Genomic DNA, 23834 nt, shown 5'->3' on the forward strand with positions numbered 1-23834 from the left:
GAAGAGTGATCTGATGGAACACTTCGTCGTGGAGGGACCATTCTCCTGTCGCTAGACCTTGCCTGCTGAGAAAGTCTGCGGCCCAGTTGTCTACCCCTGGGATATGGACAGCTGAAATAATGGGGATGTGCTTCTCTGCCCAAAGAAGAATCCTGGATACTTCCTTCATCGCTGCCTTGCTGCGAGTTCCTCCCTGACGGCTGATGTAAGTAACGGCCGTGGCATTGTCTGACTGGATCCGAACAGGGAGGCCCAATAGTAAGGGTTGAAAATTCTGAAGGGCCAAAAATATGGCTCTGATCTCCAGAACATTGATGTGCAGGAAGCGCTCGGAAGGAGACCAGCGTCCCTGAATAGTGTGGTGGAGAAACACCGCCCCCCAGCCTATCAGGCTGGCATCCGTCGTGACTACCTGCCAGTGGACCAGGCGGGAGGACTTCCCTTGAGATAGGGATGAGGATTGAGTCCACCAGACGAGGGAGCTGAGCACAGACCGAGATAGGCGGACTGACTGGTCCAGGGAAGCTGGATTCTTGTCCCAGGAGGATAGATTGTAGAGGGCGCATATGGAATTGGGCAAAGGACACGGCTTCTATGACCGCCACCATCTTGCCTAACACTCTCATTCCATTCCGAAGGGATGTGTGACGGCGAGAGCGGAGGGATTGGGCGGCCCGGATCAGGGAAGACCTCTTGTCCTCTGGAAGAAAAACCCGGGACTGAGCCGTGTCTATCAGCATACCTAAAAAGGTGATGCGCTGATGAGGAATGAGGGATGACTTGTTGAAGAGGATAAGCTACCCTAGCCTTGACAGCGTGTCTAGGCAAATCTGCACGCTTTCTGAGCAAACGTGAAGAGAGCTACCTTTGACAAGAAGGTCGTCCAAATAGGGAACGACCAGGATGCCTCTGGGGTGTAAAATGGACATGACGGCTGCCATGACCTTTGTGAAGACCCGAGGCGCAGTGGCCAGCCCAAAGGGGAGAGCCCAGAATGGGAAATGACGGTGTCCTACGGCAAAGCGAAGGAACCGTTGATGAGAGACACATATGGGAATGTGTAAATAAGCATCTTGAACATCTATGGAAGCTAGGAATTCTCCAGGTTCCATGGCGGCTAGTACTGCTCTCAATGATTCCATTCGGAAAGTTCGAATCCATACGAATTTGTTCAGCCGTTTGAGGTCCAAGATAGGGCGGACAGAGCCATCTTTTTTGGGAACGACAAAAAGGTTTGAATAGAAACCTTTGCCGCGCTGTTCCAGGGGCACTGGAATGATAACGTTTGCTTTCTGTAAAGAGGCTATGGCCTGAAATAAGGTCTGGCTTTGCATTTTGGACTTTGGAAGACGAGAACGCAGAATCCTGTTGGCCGGCAGGGAATGGAAATCGATCTTGTAACCTGAGGTGACGATTTCTCGAACCCAAGCATCGTGAGTGTGGTCTAGCCAGATATCCCGAAAAAGCAGAAGCCGCCCTCCCACAGGAGTCGGATCTGAGGGATACCTGGCGTCATGCTGAGGGGGCCTGTACAGAGCGAGGTCCTTTGGGTTTAGGTTGCTTGGAGTGGGAACGCCAAGAAAAGCCCCTTGAGGACACGGATCCTCGATCTGAGTGTTGGGACGGTCCTTGGGGGGCAGGCCGAAAGGACTGCCTGCGCCAAGAAGATTTTTTGAAATTTCTTGCTACAGGCCGCTTTTGTGGTAGAATGGTACTTTTACCACCAGTCGCCTCAGATATGAGTTTGTCCAGGGATTCACCAAACAGACGAAGACCCTGGAAGGGAAGTGTGGACAGGGACTTCTTGAAGGCACTGTCCGCATTCCATATTTTTAGCCACAGAACCCTGCGGGCGAAGACAGCATTAGCTGCCGTTAGGGCTGACCAGCTAGCTGCATCTAGGGAGCCGTGAAGAAAATAATTAGAGGCTAGGGAGAACAAATCAAGAATCTCAAGAGCCTCTGGAGGAATATTGCAAGGGCGAAGCAACTTGCGCAGGTTCCTACTCCACACGCTCATAGCTCTTGCCACCCATGTCATGGCAAACAGGGGGCGCAGAGAGGGGCCCGAAGCCTGGAAAATAGATTTGACTGCAGCCTCAACTGCGCGGTCGGACGAGTCCTTGAGAGACACGTTGTCTGAAACAGACATAACCGTGTGTTTAGCCAGTCTGGATACTGGCGGATCCACAACGGGGGATACCGACCAGGGCTTAATTATTTCCGGAGGAAAGGGATAAGCGAATGAAGAGGAGGATTTTTTATTAAACCTCCTATCAGGGTGATCCCACCGTTTAGATATGATTTGATGAAAAATCGGATCCTGGGCAAAGGACTTAGGAGGCCTATTGGCTCGCTTGATTGCCGACTGAGAAGTCGGGTCCGAGGGCTGATCAGAAATCGACAGACAGTGATTGACAGCCGCTATTAAAGTGTCTTCCATACGCCTAGACTCAGAAGGGACATCAGAATCAGAGTCAGAGTCTCGGGAATCGTGACTACTAAAGGTCACGGAGCTTGAGTCAGACTGACCATCGTAGATCACAAGATGGATGAGGGAAAACAGGTTTGATGCTGCGCTAAAAACCACAAATCCAGGAGGTGTGATGAAATCCTTTCCTTTATTTGCACGGGTCCCGTGCAAATAAAGGAAAGGATTTCATCACACCTCCTGGATTTGTGGTTTTTAGCGCAGCATCAAACCCGTTTTCCCTCATCCATCTTGTGATCTACTTTTTCGTCGGGGCTGCGGTTGACCACTATATGCACTTTCTGCTTAAACGCTCGCAGAGGAGTTGTGCCTGTCACAACTGAAACAGGTGAGCACCTGCCTCTTTACATACATTCTCTTGTCTACCAGATAAGACCCTATTTTGCGCTTCTCTCCTCCACAGTTTTTCCAGACTGACCATCGTGTGAGTCAGACGAGGCAGAGCGGTCACAATGGCGCCTTTTGGAGATAGCCTTTTTACGTACTGGGGACGATACACCAGACGAAGGCGGGCTCCTCTGAGGGAGCTGAGCCGGGGGGATGCTGTGGGAGCCTGTGGAAGGCTTGGATATCTGAGCGGACAGGTCATCTAACCTTTTAGACATCAGAAGAGCCCATGCAGGGATAGCCTCATCAGACGGGGGTGCTGCCTGAATGGTGGCCGGGGCCGAACCCACAGAACGCACGACCCCCTGGTCCGGCAACGCCTGTTGTGACACTGTAGTAGGGGCATCGCAGCCCCGGCAAAGTGGATAGCTTCGACCATTGGGAAACGAGCTTCCACAGGTGGTACAAGCATAGTGTTAAGGTATGTGCGCACGTTGCTTTTTACCTGCTTTTTACCTGCTTTTTTGCTGCTTTTTCTTCTGCGCTGTTTAATGCCAAAATGGATGTGTTCTTCTATTCAAGCAAAGTCTATGGGAATTTGGGTTTCTTGTTCACACTATGTTGTTCAAAATGCTGCCTTTTTGTGGCAGAACTTTGGTCAAAAACTCAGCTTTTCAAAGAAGCAACATGTCAATTGTTTTTGCCATTTGGGTTTTGCACTGCAAAGCTGAGTTTTTGACCAAAGTTCTGCCACAAAAAGGCAGCATTTTGAACAACATAGTGTGAACAAGAAACCCAAATTCCCATAGACTTTGCTTGAATAGAAGAACACATCCATTTTGGCATTAAACAGCGCAGAAGAAAAAGCAGCAAAAAAGCAGGTAAAAAGCAGGTAAAAAGCAACGTGCGCACATACCCTTATGGTTGCTGTGGCTCTGGAGACTATGTCCGGATTTCTTGCTAGTGCACATGTGCAAGCGCTGGAGACTAAGTCCTATCTTGGAGCCATTGCACATGTGCGGGTGACATCATCGCTGACACGAGGTCACATGTCGCTGACACCTTCTAAGCTGATTGGCCACTGGTCATGTGCTTGTGACACGTGGTCACATGTCTCTGACACCTTCTATGCCGATTGGTCGCTGGTCATGTGCTTGTGACGCTTTGTTGCTGATAGGCCAGCGTGACGTCATTGCTATCATTCTGGCAGCGGATTGGCTCTGGTGTCCTCCATCTTTGATGAGGCACAGAGTCTATTTAAGACCCTGACGCACGCCGCCCGGCGCTCAGTCCTCTTGGTTCATGCATGAGGGTAGACGCCCTGTGCACGTCCCTCTAGGCATCATTCTGTCTATGTTAGGTGAGCGCTACCGGCAGGGTAGCGTTCTTATACCTTACAGCTTTGGCTGCAGTCCGTATCCTTACCTCTTAGTGGAGCGGACATAGGCAGGTGCCTGAGGCACATGGTCCGGCTGGGCCTTGTGATTCTACTCGTAGGTGGACGTTGCCGCTAGGGTAACGTTCCTTATACTGCGTCTGGCAGTTGTTCGTATCCTCGCACACTAGGGGAGCGAACAGAGGTAGGAGCTTTGTGCGGCTTATGCTGCTGTCCGTCTCTTTTGCACCACTAGAAGAGCGGACCTAGGCAGGTGCCATATCTAGTGGTTCGTGTCCTCGCACACTAGTGGAGCGAACGCAGGTAGGAGCTTTGTGCGGCTTACGCTGCTGTCCGTCTCTTTTGCACCACTAGAAGAGCGGACCTAGGCAGGTGCCATATCTAGTGGTTCGTGTCCTTGCACACTAGTGGAGCGAACGCAGGTAGGAGCTTTGTGCGGCTTACGCTGCTGTCCGTCTCCTGGCACCACTAGAGGAACGGACCTAGGTAGGTGCCATTTCCCACTCACTGCTTTTGTCTCTGTGATCTTTAACAGAGACCATTCCACACACCTTCCAAGTAAGGGAGGAATTGCTTTATTTTCTAATTATATTCCTCTGTGAGTTTAACAGAGGTATTGCACTCTGCACTTGTGCTATTATGTTTTACAGTGGCACACTTATATACCCCTTATCCTCTGCCATAGTCTGCAGCAGAGTCTTTACACGGTGGACCCTGACTGTCTGACATTCCTTTAGGTTTTATTATCAGACAGCCCCCCGTAACATTAGGACTGAGCCCAGGGTCTGGCAGTTATGGCAGAATATCAGCAGTTACACCGTTACATACAAGTTTTTGAGTATAGAGGATAAACCTCAGACCATGGTGACATCTGCACATGATCCTCGACTTGCTCTGCCAAACAGATATTCTGGCGATGCTAGATCATGTCGTGGTTTCATTAGTCAGTGTCAGATACACCTAGAGGTCAACTCTTCTTGCTTCTCTACGGAGAGGTCCAGAGTAGGCTTTATCATCTCCTTACTTCAGGACAAAGCCTTAGAATGGGCGACTCCCTTATGGGAGCGCTCTGATGTGGTTACTCTGAGACATCAAGACTTTCTTGATGCTCTTAAAGGGATATTCATGGGTCCGCAGGTTACCCATGATGCGGCCCTGAGACTCTTAGATCTATCTCAGGGTTCGTTATCCACTAGTTCTTATGCCATTGCTTTTAGAACTCTGGTGGCAGAACTAGATTGGCCAGAGAAGGTGTTGATTCCTATCTTCTGGAGAGGGTTGGCAGGCTATGTCAAGGATGCCCTTGCTACTTGTGAGGTCCCTGCTTCTCTGGAAGACTTGATCACAGTAGCAACGAGGATCGACGTACGCCATAGGGAACGTAGACTCGAGGTCTCTTCCTCACGCCCTAAGCATCGGGCTATTCCAGTTGTTGAGGGTCCACTACCATCTTCCTCAGCATCTGAAACATCTCCCACTCCTATGGAGTTAGGTCATACGTCCTCCAGACTACGCAAGTCTGGTCCTCCTATATGTTACGTATGTCGTCAGGCTGGGCACTATGCCAACAAGTGTTCTAGTCGTCAGGGAAACTCCCAGGCCTAGTAACCATTAGAGGGGGGTTACTAGAGACGTCTTCTGCACCCTCTAAGTGTAGTATCCCAGGTCAGCTCTCATTCTCTGAGAATACATGGCCTATTATGGCTTTTGTGGATTCCGGAGCTGATGGGACTTTTGTGTCCTTAGGATTTGTAAAAAGACACAATATTCCCTCTATCATGTTAGAGGCGCCTATTCCTGTCCGTGTTGTTAATGGGACTATGTTGTCTGACTCCATTACATTGAGGACAGTTCCCTTGCGCCTTTCCCTGCCTCAGGGTCACATAGAGGAGATTTCTTTTCTTGTTTTGCCTGAGAGTATAGACAACGTTCTTCTGGGTCTCCCATGGCTTCGGACTCATGCTCCTCACATTGACTGGGTGTCCGACAGCATTATTAGTTGGGGTTCGAAATGTCAGTCCCGATGTCTTCCCTTACCACCTAAGGTCGTTGCGGTTGCATCAACTGATCTCTCTCCCATACCTACACCCTATTTGGATTTCGCTGACGTGTTCTCCAAACAGGGTGCTGAGGTTCTTCCACCCCATAGGCCGTATGACTGTGCCATAGACCTTATCCCAGGTTCGGTTCCACCTAAGGGCAAGGTTTACCCCCTGTCGATACCTGAGTCGGAGGCCATGTCGACCTATATAAGAGAGAGTTTAGAGAAGGGGTTCATTCGTAAGTCTGTCTCTCCCGGAGGAGCTGGGTTTTTCTTTGTTCGGAAGAAAGAGGGTGATTTGCGTCCCTGCATAGATTACAGGGGTCTCAACGCAATCACAATAAAGAACAAATACCCGTTACCTTTAATTTCGGAGCTCTTTGACAGACTGAGGGGAGCTCAGGTTTTTACGAAGTTGGATCTGCGGGGTGCGTATAACTTGGTACGAATTCGAGAGGGTGACGAATGGAAGACCGCTTTTAACACCCGAGACGGTCACTATGAATACCTCGTCATGCCTTTTGGTTTATGTAATGCACCTGCAGTATTTCAGGACTTCGTAAACGATGTGTTCAGGGATTTACTGTTATCCTCCGTCGTGGTGTATCTGGACGACATCCTGATTTTTTCTCCTGATCTGGAGACTCATCGTCAGGATGTCGTTCGTGTCCTTTCCCGTTTAAGGGAGCACTCTTTGTTTGCTAAACTCGAAAAATGTGTATTCGAGCAGTCATCCTTGCCTTTTTTGGGCTACATTATCTCACAAGAGGGTCTGGCTATGGATCCTGCGAAGCTCTCTGCTGCCCTGGAATGGTCCGAACCTCATTCCTTGAAGGCGGTGCAACGCTTCTTAGGATTCATAAATTATTACAGGCAGTTCATACCCCATTTCTCTACTTTGGTGGCCCCTTTGGTGGCCTTGACTAAGAAAGGTGCTAATCCAAAAGTCTGGTCTACTGAGACATCCCAGGCTTTTGAGGCAGTAAAAAGACACTTTTCAACTGCACCCGTTCTTCAAAGACCCGATGAGAATAAGCCCTTCCTCTTGGAGGTTGATGCCTCTTCAGTGGGTGCTGGTGCGGTCTTGTATCAAAAGAACGGTGCAGGTAGAAAAAGGCCGTGTTTCTTCTTTGCTAAAACCTTTTCACCGGCAGAGAGAAACTATACCATTGGGGATAGGGAACTGCTCGCCCTGAGATTAGCCTTGGAGGAGTGGCGTCACTTGCTGGAAGGAGCGAAACATCCTTTCCAGGTCTATACAGACCATAAGAATCTGACGTACTTACAAACCGCTCAGCGTCTGAATCCTCGCCAAGCCCGCTTGTCCTTGTTTTTCTCCCACTTTCACTTCTCCATCAACTATCTGTCTGGGAGTAAGAATAAGAAGGCAGACGCTCTGTCTCGCTCTATGGTTTCTACCCAGGAAGAGATTGACGAACCTCGTCTTATCCTTCCCTCCAGGGTTTTTCATACGCTCTCCCCTGAGACGTTAGACCAAATCCCACCGGGCAAGACCTTTGTGCCGCCTGATCGACAGAATGATATACTGTCGTGGGCCCACACCTCAAAGGTGGGTGGGCATTTTGGTATTAAGCGGACACGAGAGTTACTGGAGAGGTGGTATTGGTGGCCACACTTAGCCAGCCACGTCAAGAGATATGTCGGTTCCTGCTACTCGTGTGCTCGCAACCGTCCATTACGGCAGAGACCGGCTGGGCTCTTGCATCCTTTACCAGTGCCAGATAGACCATGGGAGGTGGTAGGCATGGACTTTGTGGGTGATCTTCCGTGTTCATAGGGACATAGATTTGTGTGGGTCATTACGGACCATTTCTCCCGGATGGTTCATCTCGTACCGTTATCGAGAATCCTGTCTTCCAGGGTACTAGCCAAACTATTCCTCAAGCATGTCTTTAGGCTTCACGGGATGCCAGATCGTATCATTTGTGATAGAGGCCTGCAATTTGCTTCCCGTTTCTGGCGAGATCTTTGTAGCCTTCTGCAAATTGAGTTGAATCTCTCTTCGGCATACCATTCGGAGACCAATGGTTTGGTTGAGCGTACCAATCAATCCATGATTATATACCTTCGACACTTTGTTGCTGAGAACCACGATAACTGGTCCTCCCTCCTACCCTGGGCAGAATTTGCCCTTAACAACTCGCTGGCTGAGGCCACTGGGCAGACACCATTCGTACTCAATAATGGGCAACACCCTAGGGTACCGGTACCGTTTCCTGCTGCTGCACCTTCTCCTCTTGTGGCCGACTGGGCAACTAATGACAGAGAGGTTTGGGATCGGACTCAAGAGTCGATCCAAGCAGCTAAGGACCGTATGAAGACGGTGTCCGATCGGTTTCGTCGCCCGGCTCCTGTCTTTTCTCCAGGGGATTTTGTGTGGCTCTCTGCAAAACACGTGAGACTAAAGGCTGCTTTACACGAGTCGATCCATCGTGCGATTTATTTTGTCTTTTTTATTTTTTTTGTTTGTATCGCTGATAGGTAGTTGTCCATGTGTCACACGTTGAGTGTTGTCAAACGACCACAAAGCGCTCATCGATATATTGATTGGCCATGGCGGACGTCCAAAAGGCTTCACACATGTTTTCCTTTGGTCAATCTGTCTTTTGTATGGGCGTAATTAGGCAAACTCTACAGCCTTCCGTGACGTTGTCTGGATTGTTTCACGCCCTGAATTATTCTGACCTGCTCAATCCAGTTCTGCTAATGTGGTTGATTGGTTACATCCCATATATATAGTTTCTCTTCTGCGTCTGTCTTTGTTGCCTCGTGTGTTCTTAGCATCATTCTTGTTTGTTGTTTGTGGTCTGGTTAATGTCGATTTTGATCCAAAACGGAAAGATTGGCATATAACAACTTAGCACAAAAAAGGGATAACAAGGAGTGAGGGCGGAAAATCCAGCGAACAAACAAACGTAAGAAAAATTAGGAGTAATGCACTATAAAACACTGTGCATGACGCCAAGGCTGAATGTTCACACATCATGACTACAGCTCCGTATTTTATAACAGTAATAACCAATCAAAACGCATCTGCTACAACCAATCCGATTAGATTAGGCGTGATTATTTAAAACCACAAATACGCCCTGAACGTTTAATGACGTCACAAATAACTACGAGGATGGCCGATTACACGGTGTCACACTTTGCAATGTGTCGTTCATTAAGACTAAACTGACCGATTTTATGGAATTAAACGATGAGTACACGATGGCCGAATTTCAAACGATTAGGCATCGGTTGGACTCGCAAGGAGCTGTCACATGAGGAGATGTTGTTACGAATGACGGAAGTGCGTCACAAAATCCGTGACCCCAACGATGCATCGCACAATAGATCGACTCGTGTAAAGCAGCCTTTAGAGTGAGCTCTGTCAAATTTGCTCCTCACTTCCTGGGTCCTTATGAGGTTCTTCGACAGGTAAATCCTGTAGTCTACCAATTGAAGTTACCCGTCCATCTTAGGATCCATGACAAATTCCATATTTCATTGCTAAAGCCGGCTATTTTACCTCACGCTCGTGAAGTGCACTCTCCTGCCTCTGATTCCTCTCGCTATGAGGTACGAGCCATAGTTGGTTCTAAGATGGTTAGAGAGCGCAGGTTCTTCTTGATAGATTGGGAGGGCTATGGCCCGGAACATCGCTCTTGGGAGCCTGAGGAGGCTGTCCATGCTCCCGACTTAGTTGCTGATTACCTGCATCACCGGGAGGGGGGCCCTTGAGGGGGAGGTACTGTTACGGTTGCTGTGGCTCTGGAGACTATGTCCGGATTTCTTGCTACTGCACATGTGCAAGCGCTGGAGACTAAGTCCTATCTTGGAGCCATTGCACATGTGCGGGTGACATCATCGCTGACACGAGGTCACATGTCGCTGACACCTTCTAAGCTGATTGGCCACTGGTCATGTGCTTGTGACACGTGGTCACATGTCTCTGACACCTTCTATGCCGATTGGTCACTGGTCATGTGCTTGTGACGCTTTGCTCGGTTATAGGCCAGCGTGACGTCATTGCTGTCATTCTGGCAGCGGATTGGCTCTGGTGTCCTCCATCTTGGATGAGGCACAGAGTCTATATAAGACCCTGACGCACGCCGCCCGACGCTCAGTCCTCTTTATTCATGCATGAGGGTAGACGCCCTGTGCACGTCCCTCTAGGCATCTCTCTGTCTATGTTAGGTGAGCACTACCGGCAGGGTAGCGTTCTTATACCTTACAGCTTTGGCTGCAGTCCGTATCCTTACCTCTTAGTGGAGCGGACATAGGCAGGTGCCTGAGGCACATGGTCCGGCTGGGCCTTGTGATTCTACTCGTAGGTGGACGTTGCCGCTAGGGTAACGTTCCTTATACTGCGTCTGGCAGTTGTTCGTATCCTCGCACACTAGGGGAGCGAACAGAGGTAGGAGCTTTGTGTGGCTTATGCTGCTGTCCGTCTCTTTTGCACCACTAGAAGAGCGGACCTAGGCAGGTGCCATCTCTAGTGGTTCGTGTCCTCGCACACTAGTGGAGCGAACGCAGGTAGGAGCTTTGTGCGGCTTACGCTGCTGTCCGTCTCTTTTGCACCACTAGAAGAGCGGACCTAGGCAGGTGCCATTTCCCACTCACTGCTTTTGTCTCTGTGATCTTTAACAGAGACCATTCCACACACCTTCCAAGTAAGGGAGGAATTGCTTTATTTTCTAATTATATTCCTCTGTGAGTTTAACAGAGGTATTGCACTCTGCACTTGTGCTATTATTTTTTACAGTGGCACACTTATATACCCCTTATCCTCTGCCATAGTCTGCAGCAGAGTCTTTGCACGGTGGACCCTGACTGTCTGACATTCCTTTAGGTTTTATTATCAGACAGCCCCCCGTAACACATAGTACAGGTCCATAGAGGATGCCTGGGAAGCTTTATCACCTTTGCGGTTTTTACGCATGTCACGCAACAAACGTACAATTAGTACTGTGAGCCTCTAGCAGTATTACACTACTGTGGGTGAGGAGCTACTAGCAGTATTAGAAAGGGACTGCTATACAGAGCTGGTATATACCAATAGTAAAGTGGCATACACTGCCAAACAGTCGGTATATACCTGCAGGCACAGTCAGTATATACCGCTAAAAGCTGATATACACCATCAGCCAGCAGGCACACACCTCTAGAAAGACAGCGATATACCGCTGAACAGAGCGGTATATAGTGCTGCAGAGTTGCAGAGCCAAGGAGGCGATCTCACCCGTGTCTGCTCCCCACATGTAATGGCGTCCAGTGCTCTCTGGCAGCATGGAGGGGAGAGATGGCCCACTAGAGGGAGCGGCTTCTGGAGCAGTGGAGGGGGCGTTGCTAAGAATGCAGGCCGAAGCCGGGAGCTAAATTTATGATGCTTCCCCGGGAACACGGCCTGCATCGCCCCACCGGCGCCTCCTCAGGTGGTGGTTGGATGCAGGGGACGGATACACGTCGTCTCCCTACCTGCTCTTGCTCTGTCTGAAGACGCATCGGTCCTGGGATGCGGAGATCTCGGGGACACATCTTCGGCTCAAGGCTAGCAGGTTCTCGGCTCTGCTTAGCCCTCTGGAGCTACCTTTGTGAGGTGCTTCCAGGGAGCATGGAGGGGTACGCAGACCCGACCACTTGGGCGCGAGGGAAGACTGACGACTTTTGCATGCCAGGTTTCCTCTGCCTGTAAGCGGGGGGAACAAGGGTGAGCACACCCTGGTATTGCCCCATAGTCAAAAATAGAGTAAAATCACAAAGAAAAATAAATAAATAAACAAAAAACATGAGCTGGCCTGGGGCTCAGGCCAGACGTGTCAGCCTCCCTGCTGACACTAAAAAGAACTGAGCTAGTCCCCGACTAGCTGGGATTATATGCTGTGGGAGGAGGAGCTAACTCTTTTTTAAACCTAGTGTCAAGCCTCCCCTGGAGACAACATATAACCCACTGTCTGTGTCCCCCAATGAAAAGGCGAGAAAGGAATAGAGCTTTCATCAAGGACACAATTTATACACGTAAGGTGAATAAAAGTAATGATCATGGAGGTGATGTTCGAAAATGTCAATTCTTCAATGGGAAAAAAATTGCAACCGTATATTATATGCCATGGGAATTTTTAATTAGCTGTAGTTTTATGGAGGAAGGTCCCACTGCTCAATGTCAGAATAACGCCTTAGCCCACGGGGACCTCCCAAGTGGCTGGTGAATAGGGAATTATCCCAAGTGAAAAGCCGGTCAACAGGGTCCATCTCCAAAAAGCTTTTCAGCAGAGGGAAGCATGAAGTGCTTTAAAATTTCCTGGTAGATGGCTGCGCTAACTTTGGTTGTGATAAAACACAGTGGACCTACACCAGCAGATGACATGGCTCCACAAACCATCACTGATTGTGGAAACTTCACACTAGATCTCAAGCAGCTTGGATTGTGGCCTCTCCGCTCTTCCTCCAGACTCTGGGACCGTGATTTCCAAATAAAATGCAAAATTTACTTTCATCTGAAAACAACACCTTGGACTACTGAGCAACAGTCAAATTCTTTATCTCCTTGGCCCAGGTAAGACGCTTATGGCGTTGTCTATTGGTCATGAGTGGCTTGACACAAGGAATGCGACACTTGTAGCCCATGTCCTGGATATGTCTGTGTGTAGTGGCTCTTGAAGCACTGACTCCAGCAGAAGTTCACTCATTGTGAATCTCCTCCAAATTTTTGAATGGCCTTTTCTTAACGATCCTATCAAGGCTGTGGCTATCCTGGTTGCTTGTGCACCTTTTTCTACCACACCTTTTTCCTCCACTCAACTATCCATTAATATGCTTGGATACAGCACTCTATGAACAGCCAGCTTCTTTAGCAATGACCTTTTGTGGCTTACCCTCCTTGTGGAGTGTCAATGACTGTCTTCTGGACATCTGTCAGGTCAGCAGTCATCCCCATGATTGTGTAGCCTACTGAACCAGACAAAGGGACTATTTTAAACACTTAGGAAGCCTTTGCAGGTGTTGTGGTAATTACTCTAATTTTCTGAGATAATGACTTTTGGGTTTTCATTGGCTGTAAGTCATAATCATCAACATTAACAGAAATAAACACTTGAAATAGATCCCTCTGTTTGTAATGTCTCTAAATAATATATGCCTTTCCCTTTTTTTGTATTGACTTACTAAAATAAATTAACTTTATGATATTCTAATTTATTGAGATGCAGTTGTATACCAGAATTAGTTAGGTACAGTGAGTAATAAGGTACTGTATATGTTCACGTGAAAGAGATGGGGAAAAATACTAGAAAGGAGGAAATTTGGAATAATTTCTTTACTATTGCTTTAAAATATGATGTTGGGATTTCATTCTATTTCCTACAGTCATACAACATGGTAAGCCAGGACTAAGTTTGTCTGTCAAATGGATCTCCTGAGATGTCATAGATAGTGTGAGATATTTACCTGCAGATTCTTCCAAAATCCAGTTCATCTTAGGAGCCTGTGTAGTTAATGTTTCATTTATGACTGCAGGCTTCAGACCTTGAGCAGATTTCACCAAAACTAGGTGTATCTGCCACTGGTCCTCATGTGATAGGCAAGCTTTACTGAACAGGGTAATAATTTGAGTTTCTCTAAGCAGAAATTGCACTAATTTTCCATGTATGAATTTAACCCATTCCACCCATTACAGATATGGCCAATTTTTGTGTTTACATTTCTGTTTTCTCCTCTCCTTCTTCCAAGAGCTATAACTTTTTTATTTTTCCATCTTATAGCCACATGAGGCTTGTTTTTTGCAGGAGAAGTTATACCTTTGAACGACACCATTCATTTTACCACATAGTGTACTGGACTATGCGAAAAATATTAAAAATGCGATTAAATTGGGATAAAAATGCAATTCTGACATTGTTTTTTGGAAACTGTATTTACGGCGTACATTGTGAGGTAAAAGTTACCTCACAATATGATTCTCCTCATCAGTAGGATTACAACAATACCAAACTTGTCAGTTTTTTTTAACTATTATTTTTATTGATACAATTCAGTGATTGCAGTGACCAAAAAACAACGCATTTTTGGCGTTAATTTTTTTCTCTTTACTCATTGGGTTATTTTATTATTTTGATAGTTTGGATTTTATGACTACCACATGTGTATTTTTATTATTTTTAATTGGGGGAATGTTCAAACTTTTTTTTCAGATTTTTTTTTTTAACTAATCACTGTATTTATTAGTTCCCTTAGGGAACTTGAACCTGCGATAGTCTGATCGCTTGTACAGTCATGGCCAAAAGTTTTGAGAATGACACCAAAATTATTTTTTCACATGATCTGTTGCCCTCTGGTTTTTAATTGTGTTTGTCTGTTTACATCACATACAGAAATATAATTGCAATCATATTATGAGTTCCAAAAGGTTATATTGACAGTTAGAATGAGTTAATGCAGCAAGTCAATATTTGCAGTATTGACCCTTCTTCTTCAGGACCTCTGCAATTCTCCCTGGCATGCTCTCAATCAACTTCTGGACCAAATCCTGACTGATAGCTGTCCATTCTTGCTTAAGCAATGCTTGCATTTTGCCAGAATTTGTTGTTTTTTGTTTGTCCACCCGTCTCTTGATGATTGCCCACAAGTTCTCAATGGGATCTGGGGAGTTTCCAGGCCATGGTCCCAGAATCTCTATGTTTTGTTCCATGAGCCATTTGGTGATCACCTTTGCTTTATGGCAAGGTGCTCCATCATGCTGGAAAAGGCATTGTTGGGCGCCAAACTGCTCTTGGACAGTTGGGAGAAGTTGCTCTTGGAGGACATTCTGGTACCATTCTTTATTCATGGCTGTGTTTTTAGGCAAGACTGTGAGTGAGCCGATTCCCTTGGCTGAGAAGCAACCCCACACATGAATCGTTTCAGGATGCTTAACAGTTGGCATGAGACAAGACTGGTGATAGCGCTCACCTCTTCTCCTAATAAGCTGTTTTCCAGATGTCCCAAATAATAAAAAAGGGGATTCATCTGAGAAAATGACTTTGCCCCAGTCCTCAGCAGTCCACTCCCTGTACCTTTTGCAGAATATCAGTCGGTCCCTGATGTTTTTTCTGGAGAGAAGTGGCTTCTTTGCTGCCCTCCTTGAAACCAGGCCTTGCTCAAAGAGTCTCCGCCTCACAGTGCGTGCAGAAGCACTCACACCAACCTGCTGCCATTGCTGAGATAGCTCAGCACTGCTGGTAGTCCGATCCCGCAGCTGAAACTGTTTTAAAATACGGTCCTGGCATTTGCTGGTCCTTCTTGGGCGCCCTGGAGCCTTTTTGGCAACAATGGAAGCTATCTCCTTGAAGTTCTTGATGATGCGACAGATTGTTGACTGAGGTGCAATCTTTGTAGCTGCGATACTCTTCCCTGTTAGGCCATCTTTGTGCAGAGCAATGATGGCTGCATGTGTTTCTTTAGAGATAACCATGGTTAACTGAAGAGAAACAATGATACCAAGCACCAGCCTCCTTTTAAAGTGTCCAGTGGTGTAATTCTTACTTAATCATGACTGATTGATCGCCAGCCCTGTCCTCATCAACACCCACACCTGTGTTAATGGAACAATCACTAAAACAATGTTAGCTGCTCCTTTTAAGGCAGGAATGCAATGCTGTTGAAATGTGTTTTGGGGGTTAAAGTTCATTTTCTTAGCCAATATTGACTTTGCAAGTAATTGCTGTTAAGCTGATCACTCTTTATGACATTCTGGAGTATATGCAAATTGCCATTAGAAAAACTTAAGCAGTAGACTTTGTAAAAATTAATATTTGTAGCATTCTCAAACCTTTTGGCCATGACTGTACTATACACCGCAATACAACAATATTGCTGCATAAGATGCATGTTGACAGGCACAGATGGCTTCAATAGACCCATTGGCGACCTGCGATCTAATCACAAGGGATGCCAATGGGCGAATAGAATGACCCACCCCATGCCGGCACGATGGTAATGCCGTTGTCAGACCTTGATGACGGAATTAAACAGGTTTAAAATGTAGGCAGGTCATAGCTGTGTGTCACAGCTATTATTTGCTGGGCATGGCTCTATACACTAATGACTGACTAGCACCAAGTATCAGAAATCAGTAAAGGGTTAACATATAATATGAATAAAAAGTTCCATGTACCTGGATTTTTATAAATGCTCATGACATCCTTAAAGTAGTGAGGTAAAAAGCGTTCCAACAAGAGCAACACATCTTCAAGCTCCTCTAGAATCCCAACAAGAAGAAAGTTTTCTTTCACATTCTGCTTTGCACGCTCCAAAGCCCACTCACCAGGATCCCTAGAGGGGGCATATAGATTAGCAATTAACAAATTATAATGCATATTTATCAGAACAAGAACGTTTTAGGGTGTCCTGTAAAATTTATCTATTTTTAACAAAAGTGTTACTTGAGCTTAAAAATGACTACAGAAGAGGAACATTGTGAAGAAGGCCGTTCTGGCAATAGTGAAGGAAAAGATCATTTCTACTGGGAAATTAAGAAAACCACTGACAGAAGACACATACAATTTTCCTAAATTGTCTCACTTTACAGTTTTACACAAAAAAAAAGGCCAGAAACAGCTTCAGACAGGCTACAAACTGTAAAAATGATGTAGCTCTAGATTTCTGCCTTTCATATGCAAGAACCTGCTTTTTATGCTTGCTATCTGCTTATCTTTTCTCAAAAGAAATAAAAGGCTAAAAATGTTTACCCAGTTCTACGTAGTGCTACATTTCCGCAAAAAGTTACCTTAATGAAGGTTGAGGTTTCAGAGATTTCTTACCTTTATCAGACCACTGTGGAAACCTGTGTGAGCCATAATATTGTAACAAACAGCATTGATATTAAATACTACAATGGCCAAGCACTGCAGGAGCTGAACTGAATTGTCTTAAGTATCATTCTAAGCCCCATTATTTTCAAATTCTTGGTTGACATCTTGGAGGAGTTAGAATTGGTTACCAGCTATATGCTCGTGTGACCCAGACCTTACAGCGATGCCATTAGAGCCATGCCTTTGCTTTACATAAAAAAAATCGTGCTAACAGGTTCTCTTTAACTTGTTCGAGAATGACCATTGGGAATTGGAGATATCAAAGTGTATGAGCCCAGCACATATACACTAATAATGATCACTTATTTATATGGCACCAACATATCCTGCAGCATTTTAATTCAGAGGGAACAAGTTCAAACAATATCAGACATTACAGAGGAAAACACTATTCAACATTTCAAAAAAGAGAGGAGAGGGCTCTGCTTGTAAGTTTATAATCTGAGGAAAGATGGGTGATACAAAAGATAAAAAGTGCTTGCATGCTTACATGGTTCAGCCATTTATTATGATAAATAGGGTTATATTTCTCAGTAAATATTTTATCTCCTAAGCCTGTGTAGATGTGTATGAATTGTGTTTTTTAATATACTCACCTACCACTATCTTCTCCTGTATCCAGTGCCGTTCTGCTGCTCTTCTGAGTGACATCACAACTTTTCAGAATCTCCGGATCACTATGATCTATGCATGAGCTGAGTGTCTCTTTTACAATGAAAAACTATTTTGCCTCCTTCTGACACTACATAGACTTACATTGTAATAGATATTTCAGGGTCACACAGGCCCCAATGTGACCTAGACAGTCTGAAGGCCAATGATATCACTCCGAAAAGGAGCAGAAAAATGCTTGATTCCTGAGAAGATGTCAGTAGGTAAGTATATTAACACACACACACACACGTACAGAGGCTTAGGGGATAGAATAGTTATTTGGAGTGCTTTGTTAATGTAACCCTTATGCCGGCGTCACACGGGACAATTTATCGTGCGATCGAATCAGCGATCGCACCCGCCCCAGTCGTTTGTGCGTCACGGGCAATTCATTGCCCGTGTCGCACAAAGTCGTTAAACCCCCGTCACACGCACTTACCTCCCGCAAGACGTCGCTGTGTGCGGCGAACATCCTCTTCCTGAAGGGGGAGGGATGTTCGGCGTCACAGCGACGTCACACAGCGGCTGGCCAATAGAAGCGGAGGGTCGGAGATGAGCGGGACGTAAACATCCTGCCCACCTCCTTCCTTCCGCATAGCCGGCGGGACGCAGGTAAGCTGTGTTCATCGTTCCCGGGGTGTCACACGGTGCTGCCTCGGGAACAATGAACAACCAGAGCACAGAAGAAGAAACGAATTTTTGAAAATGAGTGACGTGTCAACGAGCAACGATAAGGTGAGTATTTTTGCTCGTTCACCGTCGCTCGTAGCTGTCACACGCTACGATATATCAAACGATGCCGAATGTGCGTCACTTACGACGTGACCCCGCCGACATATCGCCCGATATATCGTACAGTGTGATGCCGGCATTAGGCGGGCTTTACACGCTGTGACATCTCTGCCGATATATCGTCGGGGTCACGTCGTTAGTGACGCACATCCGGCGCCGGTAGCCACATCGCAGCGTGTAACACAAATGACGATGAACGAGCGCAAAAATGTGCAAAATCGTTGCTCGTTGACACGTCATTCATTACCATATTATCGGTGCTGCTGCAGGTACGATGTTGTTTGTCGTTCCTGCGGCAGCACACATCGCTATGTGTGACGCCGCTGGAATGACAAACATATCCTTACCTCCATCCACCGGAAAGGGAGGAAGGAAGGAGGTGGGCGGCATGTTCCGGCCACTCATCTCCTCCCCTCCTTTTCTATTGGGGGCGGTTCAGTGACGCTGCTGTGTCGTCGCCGTGACGCTGAACGAACCGCCCCCTTAGAAAGGAGGTAGTTCGCCGGTCACAGCGATGTCGCAGAGCAGGTATGTGCGTGTGACGCTGCTGTAGCGATAATGTTCGCTACGGCAGCGATCACCACATACCGGCCGTGTGACGGGGGTGGGTGCAATCGCGCTCGACATCGCTAGCAAATGCTAGCAATGTCGCAGTGTGTAAAGTACTGCCAGATAGTACTGCCAGGTAAAAGGGAATTTTGCTTTATACTGCCCCTTAGTACTGCCAGATAGAAGGGAATTTTGCTTTAGAACCCCTACATTACAATAGCAACTTCTTTCCTAGCGCTTCATTACAAAATAGCTCCAGACAACAATAACATGTCCTCAGATAAACCAGTGAAAAAGAAAATTAAGATTAAATGAAAATAAGATTTAAATGAAATAATCAGCTATTGCTTAAACATTCATGGCTAGAAATAATTTTCTTGTAGGACTTTATTTACCTGCACTTTGGATGTTGTCCACAAAAATATGGGATAATATAAAATATTCTTGGATTGGAACATTCTGCATAATTTTCCAGAATACATTCATTAATATCCTAAAAAGAAGAATACAATTGTTAAACATAAATAAATAATCCAACGCTGAGTAGAAGAAAAAAGGGTTGTTGTCATATGGGACATTTATGGAATATCCTGTCAATTTGCCATATATGTCATAGATGGGACAACCCTTTAATGCTTGTATCTAAATTGGAATGAAAACAATGCTGGGTAAATAATATTCTAGCTGCCATATCACTAAGGACTCCCGGTGAGGGGGTATACTTATGTGCTCTATCACCTGGGACGTCCATGAAGCATGTGTCACTCCTGCATCAATGTCAGTAAGGCCCCATTCAGACGTCCGTGTTTAATCAGGCACAAGCCTCACGCATAGGTATGGTCATACGTGTGTCACGAATGTGTCACACGTGTGACATCTGTGTTTGCATACTTGTGACATCAGTGTGACACATAATGGAGAAAACACGGGTCTTTTAAATAAAAAGATTCTTTATATTTACCTGTATCCAGCGCTGTTTTCTTCGGCTCTGCTGCCTCCCACTTCTGACCGACGCTCCTTATATTCATTGACTTTTCACCGCACTGAGGAGCTGGAAGCTGGAGCCACAACCATACATTACCTTTCTTGACATTCTCATACATAGTACTTTCAAAGATCCTTTAAAATTTAAACCTATAGAAGCCCTACATCCTCAAATGCATTATTACTTTGGGAAAGTGGTCACCCATTGCCACTTAAAAAGGGAATTCCAAAAGGACAAACTTGATAATTTGTCATAATTGTTTGGATAATTTTACCTTTAAGCCCTTCACGTTCTAGAACATATATATACATCCTAGGTTGCCTCCCTCTGGTTGCGGCTAACAGGCACGGGTGGATTGGAGATCCAATATCGCCTTTTAACCCTTAGATCACATACTCTAATGCAAACTGGCTAAGTTTGCGCTGTTCCCCGCATCATTGGTGGCCCCATGAACCAATCATGGGGCGCTAATGTGTTGCCATGACAGCATGGGGTAAGATGATGACCGCTGTTGCTATCATGACTCACTTCCTGTGAATGCCGGCAGAGCGCCAGCACTCACAAGAGATCAGCATTTCTGCTGATCAGAGCGGTACTGAAGCATCATGATCAGACTGTGCAGTTATAAAGTCCCCTAAGGGGACTAGTAAAATCAATAAAAAAATGTAAAAAAAATAAATAAATAACTAAAAGTTCAAGTAACCCCCCTTTTGTCCCATTGAAAATAAAACAATAAAACCCCCAACATATTTGGTATTTCCGAGTTCAGAAATGCCCAATCAAAATATAAAATCAATTAATCTGATCGGTAAAGTGCGTAGTAAGAAAAAAATTCCAAACGACAAAGTTACATTTTTTAGGTTTCCGTAACATTGCATTAAAATGAATTAACAGGAGATCAAAACATCACATCTATGTATAATTAAAAATGCCATCTCAAGACACAAAAAAAAATCTATCACTCATAGAGTTGATCGGATCGGTCATAATCCGGGTACGGAGGATCGGGATCGGGTTCCCGCCGAAGTCCGGATCCGATTCGTATCCGCGGCCATACAAATCAACGGGATCCGGGACACGAGAGAGAGAGAGAGGAAAAAAAAAAACGGTCCCGGATCGTGCACCCCGAATCCCAGGTACTGGTCGGACTCGGATCGGGCACTCGAACCGTGCGGATACGGATTTTGCAGATCCGGTTCCGCTCAACACTAATCACTGAGCCCCAGATCCCAAAAAAGGTGAATACTGTAGGTCTTCGAAAATGGAGACAAATTCTTTTTTTGACAAACTTCTGAATTTTTATCACCACTTAGATAAAAATGAAGCTATACATCATAGCTGTGGAAAGCGCTGTGGAATAGCGCTATATAAATGAATAAAATTATTAATTATTATACATGTTTGGTATCTAAGAACTCGTTCTGACCAGGGAAATCATAATGCCAAGTCAGTTTTATCGCGTAGTGAACAAGGCAAATAAAAATAACTCAAAAAACAATAGTGCAATTGCACTTTCTTGGCAATTTCACGGCACTTGGAATTTTTTTCCTGTTTTTCATTACACTATAAGATAAAATAAATGGTGTCATTCAAAATTACACCTTGTCCTGCAAAAAAAACAAGCTGCCATACGGCAATATTGACGGAGAAATAAAAAATTATGGCTCTTGGAAGAAGGGAAGGAAAAAACAAATGAAAAATGAAAAATTGCCATGGGTGAAGGGGCTAAAGAACAGGCAGGTGACCTTAGGAAGAGGTTTCTACAAAGAGGATACAGTGACAAAATTCTTAATGATGGTAATATTCAATTAATTACAACATTTGATAATGGTAATCCAATGTTCACGCCAAAGGTGTATCTAGGGGGTGGCTGGTGAGGCATCTGCCCCGGGCGCAGCTGTCAGGGGGGCACTATCAGCCCGCCTGATGCGGCGGTCTGAGTCTGCTCTTGACTTGTCATCCCTGTAGTGGCCGCAGGCTGTTATGAGTCCCAGCTGTCAAACTGACAGCCGAGTCTCACAGAAAGTGCAGCGCGCGGCTCCCACTGATCAATTGTCCTTGTATCTTTAAGACACGAGGACAATTGAAGCGGTGACCGCCAGCGCTGACTTCTGGGTCAGAGCGACGACTGTAGTGTGATTGGGTCAGCTAATCATATTGCTGACCTGTGAGTCAGGACCGCAACGCATAAGGTTGGCAGAGAGCGCTGGTGATAAGTGCTCCAGTGGAGCTGAAGACACCCCCAAAGAGGAACAGTGTGGGGTAAGGTGAGAGGTATCTATGGACACAGAATGAGGGGACAGATGGCGGGGAGAGGGAACTATCTGTGGACACACTATGAGGGGGGACAGTATCTATATACGAGGAGTGATGTATACATAGTATAGGGAGAGAGGGTGAGGGGTAAAGTATACAGACATAGTATAGGGAGTGAGGATGAGAGCTGATGTATACAGACATAGTATAGGGAGTGAGGCGTGATGTATGGGGAGAGAAAGTGAGAGGTTATGTAAACAGACATAATAATGGGTGCGAGGGTGAGGGGGAATGTATACAGACATAGTATAGGGAGCTAGGGTGAGAGGGGAATGTATACAGACATAGTATGTGGGACGATTGGGGGAATGTACAAGGACATAGTATGGGGAGTCCACAGGAAAGAAATTTTGAGGACACATAATAAAGAGCAAACTTGGTATGGGGAGTGAGGGGTAAAAGTATATGGACACATGGGAGGTAGTGAGGAGAGAGTAAGAGATGCGAAAAATGTAAGGGGGCATAGAATAGAGAATGGGTAGAGGCGGGTGAGGCGGTATGGAGAGGGAGTAGCTTGTGGGTACAGTATGAGGCCATGGTGAGGAGGGGTGTGTGATGAGAGAGCACAGTATAAATACTGGGCAGTATAGGGGGATACAGTGTAAAGGACAGTATGAAGAGTGGGCTCAGTATGGATAGCAAAAAGTAGTGTGGAGGGCATGTACCATAAGAGGGACAGTGTGTGGGTCATATTTTATGCAGAGAACACAGTGAGGGGCCATTATGCGAATGTGAAAAGTCATCATGGCGTCTGGACAAGATGAAAAATAGAAAGAAACAACTCAGAGACAATGTCATTTATAAGATACCTGAATGTAAATGTTTATTTGTGATACTGACCATGTACCGTCATTAGGCCTTGGACCCACTTGCGGATTGCTTCTGATGTGAGCGCAATGGGACCCCCACTGATCAGCTGTTCTTGTTGTAGGTGGCCAGAAATGTTTATTTCTGGATCTAGTCCATCCTCTGATAGTGTCTATGGCCGAGTACTGCACATCCGTCTCATTGATTTTAATAGGAGGCTGATGCTACTTTCAGAAGATGGAGCAGATCCAGAACTGAGCACTTACGGCCACCTGCCACCACCGACACAGCACTTAGAACAGGCGATTGTCTGGGGTGCCACGTGCCGGATCCTGACCAATCAGACATTGGTGACCTATGCTAAGAAAAGGCCATCAATGTTAAAGTAGTGGACAATCTCTTTGTAGCGCCCCACGGGGCAGGTGCATTTAACCAACTCGTCGCCGGGCCGTCGACTGTCGTCACGGGTGGCCTAGCATGGCTCCGTTGCCCCGAGGTGTACAAAAGATGGCTGGAGAAGGATGATGGGTGTAGTTGTGAGGTGTTTGTCGTGACGCCACCTGTGGTATGCAGCCAGGGAATGGGCTGCCGCTGCTGTCGCTGTCCTCCGGGGCTAATGGTAGT

General features: G+C 46.2%; 1 protein-coding gene across 1 annotated transcript in view; it reads right to left on the minus strand.

Moving 5' to 3' along the window:
- UST (uronyl 2-sulfotransferase) overlaps positions 1-23834 on the minus strand; it is a 585268-nt gene that overhangs the window by 24750 nt on the left and 536684 nt on the right. The window contains exons 6-7 of the mRNA XM_075339792.1: positions 19498-19595; positions 16411-16568 (exon numbers count right to left, since the gene is read on the minus strand). Coding sequence (XP_075195907.1) covers positions 16411-16568; positions 19498-19595 — 256 coding nt within the window. The remainder of the gene's footprint in view (positions 1-16410; positions 16569-19497; positions 19596-23834) is intronic.

This window comes from Anomaloglossus baeobatrachus, chromosome 3 (assembly GCF_048569485.1).
Source record: "Anomaloglossus baeobatrachus isolate aAnoBae1 chromosome 3, aAnoBae1.hap1, whole genome shotgun sequence".
In the NCBI taxonomy this organism is placed as follows: domain Eukaryota; kingdom Metazoa; phylum Chordata; class Amphibia; order Anura; family Aromobatidae; genus Anomaloglossus; species Anomaloglossus baeobatrachus.